This window comes from Venturia canescens, chromosome 6 (genome assembly GCF_019457755.1).
Source record: "Venturia canescens isolate UGA chromosome 6, ASM1945775v1, whole genome shotgun sequence".
NCBI classification, from domain to species: Eukaryota; Metazoa; Arthropoda; class Insecta; order Hymenoptera; family Ichneumonidae; genus Venturia; species Venturia canescens.
In genome coordinates, this window is record NC_057426.1 from 23,058,188 (window position 1) to 23,062,665 (window position 4,478).

At 45.2% G+C, this 4,478-nt stretch overlaps 1 protein-coding gene across 1 annotated transcript; it reads right to left on the bottom strand.

Moving 5' to 3' along the window:
- Nucleotides 1–1,717: 1,717 nt before the first annotated feature.
- Nucleotides 1,718–3,208, bottom strand: LOC122412699 (uncharacterized). Its single transcript, XM_043422434.1, has one exon. It carries the CDS (start codon nt 3,206–3,208, stop codon nt 1,718–1,720), a length of 1,491 nt encoding a protein of 496 aa, XP_043278369.1.
- Nucleotides 3,209–4,478: the final 1,270 nt, after the last annotated feature.

Consider the following 4,478-nt stretch of genomic DNA (forward strand, 5'->3'; position numbering starts at 1 on the left):
TTAAAACTTTCTCACGAAAGATGCATTTGAGAATTTGACAATTGAAACTTTCTCACGAAAAATAGATTTGAAAATTTGAGAATTGAAACTTTTTCACGAAAGATGAATTTGAGAATTTAACAGTTAAAACTTTTTCACGAAAGATAAATTTGAGAATTTGCCAATTGAAACTTTCTCACGAAGGATGTATTTGAAAATTTGACAATTGGAACTTTCTCACGAAAGATGAATTTAAAAATTTGACAGTTGAAACTTTCTCACGAAACATGAATTTGAAAATTTGCCAGTTTAAACTTTTTCACAAAAGACGAATTTGAAAATTTGAAAGTTAAAACTTTCTCACGAAAGATGCATTTGAGAATTTGACAATTGAAACTTTTTCACGAAAGATAGATTTGAAAATTTGGCAATGGAAACTTTCTCCCGAAAAATAGATTTGTAAATTTAAGAATTGAAACTTTTTCAAAAAAGATGAATTTGAGAATTTAACAGTTAAAACTTTTTCACGAAAGATAAATTTAAGAATTTGACAATTGAAACTTTCTCTCGAAAGATGAATTTAAAAATTTGACAGTTGAAACTTTCTCACGAAACATGAATTTGGAAATTTGACAGTTGGAACTTTTTCACAAAAGATGAATTTGAGAACTTGACAATTGAAACTTTTTCACGAAAGATAGATTCGAAAATTTGACAATTGTAACTTTCTGACGAAAAATAGATTTGAAAATTTGAGTATTGAAACTTTTTCACAAAAGATGAATTTGAAAATTTGACAGTTAAAACTTTCTCACAAAAAATAGATTTGAAAATTTGAGTATTGAAACTGTAATTTTTTGAGAAGAATTCCTGGTTTGTGAGAAGGAATCGTGGATGAAATTGTATGGCCGGGTGAAGGAGAAATAAATCACTTGAAGCCGAAAGAATTTGGTGTAAAAAATGGGAAAAAATATCACAGTTTTATTAGTCGAAGAGTTCACAATGGTTTCGAAGAGTCTACAGGTGGCCAAGATGGCGGCGAAATGATCGAAGAGAGCCGTTAGAGAAATAATTCCGATGTTATAGAACCGAAAACCACGTTAGGAAAACCGACAATTGCTCAAAGTGAACGCTTCAATTACGCGGGCGTAAATCGCGAAATCAAACCGGGCACTTCAAGAAATTTAAGAAGGAACACTAGTAGAACGGTTGAAAAATTAGAAGATTTGGAAGAGAATCCGTTAAAAGCCCGAAGCACGAGGATCACAATCGATCCGTCGCGTACCGAAATCCGTGGAAGAAGGGCGTAGAAGGCGCCGGTGAGCTACCGGCAAGTAAAGCACGAGGGAGGGGAGCGCGCGCAGAGAGCACGGCACCGCCGAGCTCAAGCGAGAGACCAACCGTGCACTGAGGGCCCCACGCGAGAGAACGGCGAACCACGCCCTTTTCTGAACATACTCCCCGCCTTCGGCAACCGATGTTGACGAAGAAGTAACCGGAAGGATGCATAGTTTCGAAATGGGCCGCTTGAATGTTGAGGCCGTGCGAAGTGTGACGACTCGGGTGAGTTCGTCTTTTCCAGGGTGAAATACGACCGGCTGGCCGGAAGTTGACCCATGAACTGTTGAGCTTGAAGTGCTCGAAACCGTAAACCTTTCTTGCAACGAAGAATGAAGGATCGAATTGGTGCTCGACCTCCAACGATCCAGTAGTTGGGACGAAGGAATGTCAGAGTCGATTAAGTTCCGCCGTGAAGAGTCTTGAAGTGCGCGTCAGTGATGACGAGCGTCGTAAACGTCGAATGACGAGGAAGAATCACCGGGTGTTTTACTTCCGAATTTAGACTGGAATGCTGCAGGCGTCCCCCGACGCGAAGAGTTCCATGCGAATCGATGAAGGGAGTCAAGGCCGACAGGAAATGACCCCGTGTCAGAAAATTTCCGTTTGAGATTGATCGAAGTTCCGCAGCGAAATGAGCCGATTGTATATGTAGTACCCAGAAGAGTCTTGCTTGTTCAAGATCGTCTGGAGTAAGCTGTATGTCCGTCCGAACCGGTGAGGAGCGCTTGAAACGATGAAGAGCTCGTTGACACATTGCCGTGATTCGAAGAAGTCGTGTCAATGAAGAATACCGTTGAACAAGATCCCAAATCTCGCCTATTGGCTCGAGATTTGAAGTAAAGCTGAAGCCGGGCCGATGCTCGAGTGGAGCGTCCGTGGGAAGGTTTAGTGGCTGTGCCGGCCAGTTTTCCGAAGTGTTCATTAGCCAAGTGGGACCGGACCACCAGAGAGAATGCTTGGACAACTGAAGAGGAGTCAGTCCTCGCGAAGCACAGTCCGCTGGGTTCTCCTTTCCCGAAATGAAGCGCCATTTTGCCGTTGAAGTCAATTCTTGAATGAGTGAAACTCGATTCCGGACGAAGTCTTTCCAGCGAGCTGGTTGTGAAGAGACCCAGGTGAGAGTAACCGACGAGTCCGTCCAGAGATAGACAGGCGCGCCGTTTAGCGGAAGCATTTTCTGGATGTATGCAATGAGCCGAGCCAGTAGAAGAGCAGCCGAAAGCTCGAGGCGAGGGATACTTAGCCGTTTTAGAGGGGCCACTCTCGTTTTGGAAGCGAGGAGCGTGACAGAAGTCGAGCCGTCTGAAGAAGTTGATCGAAGGTAAACCACAGCAGCCATGGCTAGCTGCGAAGCGTCAGAGAACCCATGAAGTTCGACCGAGTCCGTGGGAGACGAATGTAGCCACCGAGGAAGCGAAATGAGGGGCAGATCGCTCAAGCTTTCACGGAATTGCCACCACCGAAGTTGAAGTCGTTCCGGGAGAAGGTCGTCCCACTGCAGTTTTGCGAGCCAGAGCTCCTGCATGAAGATTTTGGCTGTAATGATTACCGGAGAAATAAAACCAAGGGGATCGAACAAGGAAGCAGTTTCCGAGAGGGCGATCCGCTTAGTTATTGTTGAAGAGAAGTTTGCCTGAAGGTTGAACCGAAATACGTCCTTGATGGGATCCCAGACTAGGCCCAAAAGCTTCGTCGTCGAATCCTCCGATTCAATCGAAACTGCTTCAGGTTGTAAGGCTGAAGAGTCAAGATGTTGAAGAGCCGCTGGTGAATTTGAAGTCCATTTCTGAAGGGGAAGGCAACCGCGAGTGCAGATCCTTTGAAGTTGAAGGGAAATTTCTAGAAGCTCTGAGACAGGATGTGACGAAGGTAAGCCGGAATAGCGCATGTCTCCGAGATTAGCCTAAGTACTGTCCATCCAAGCAAGGTTCGTTGAGCGATAAGATCGACAGGCTGGCCTTTTATGACCTCCGACTCGATTTAATTTGCCGTAGGAGTCGGCTCCGATGATGAGATTGATGTGCCGAGGTTGAAGAAACTCTGGATCGGCTAGCTGTAAGCCGTTGAAGTGATGCCAGGATTTTCGTCCCGTTGAAGTGAAAGAAGGAAGCGAAGCGGGTAGAATCCGGAGAGTGAAGGCCGTGACCGAGAGAGAACCCGAAGAGACGTGAAGAGACGAGAGATAAACGGTGATTGCTCCCCGCGTGCGTCGTCGGCGGAACCGCTGATGCACTGGAAGGTGCTGTAGAGACCAGGAATGCGACGTTCGAGTTTGCTTGGACCGTAGTCATGATTGGTTAACCCGCGTGAAAATGTCCAGAACCAATGATACATGACTAGCGCGTGGCAAAAGAAGACAAACGAAGGACACCGCGAAAAATCGTAGAAAACGAACGAAGGCTGGATCATTCCGTAGAGCACCGTCGAAGCGATGAGGGATCACTGTACGTGATGAAGCGCACGTAGACACCGGAAGATGACCAATAAACTTGTTTGAATTGTTCGAAAGAGAACCGCGAATATTTCAATTGCGAAGCAGCAGCGGGCTGCTCTCACATAGCCGAGAATTTCTTTAACCGAAAGGCGAAAGTCGAAGTATTGCCGAACTTATTCGAAGGAATACACTGTATTAATCCTACAATTTGCCCGGAAGTGCCACGGTTGTAAGTCGTGAACACTCCCGATTGCAAACCAGAATGAAGACGAATCGTTCGAAGGAAACCCAAATAGTTAGCGGTACAATAATCATAATTGTTCCGTCGCAACACTAAAGGAATAGCCCGAACAAATATAATGAAGTATCCCCCATGTATTTCCGCAGTGTTGCGATTGTAAGTCGCAATGCTCCCGATACACTTGAAAAGTCGGAGAAACGAAAAAAAGGATGTCTGGAAAAACCCGTAGGGTACCGTAGAAGCGCAGCAAAATCACTTTCCGCGATGATGTGCACGGGGAGACCGGAAGAGAGCCAGTGAATACTTTTGCAATGTCCGAAAAAGCAACGAAGTCGGTAGAAAAATATCGCGACGAATCACTCGCGAGAATGTTTGAAGAGGCGACGCAGTCGACCGAAGAATATCGCAGCGTATCACTCGCGAAAACGTTCAAAAATGTTGCGGCGAAATCACTTGAAAAAGCGTCCAAATTGGCGCGGCGAA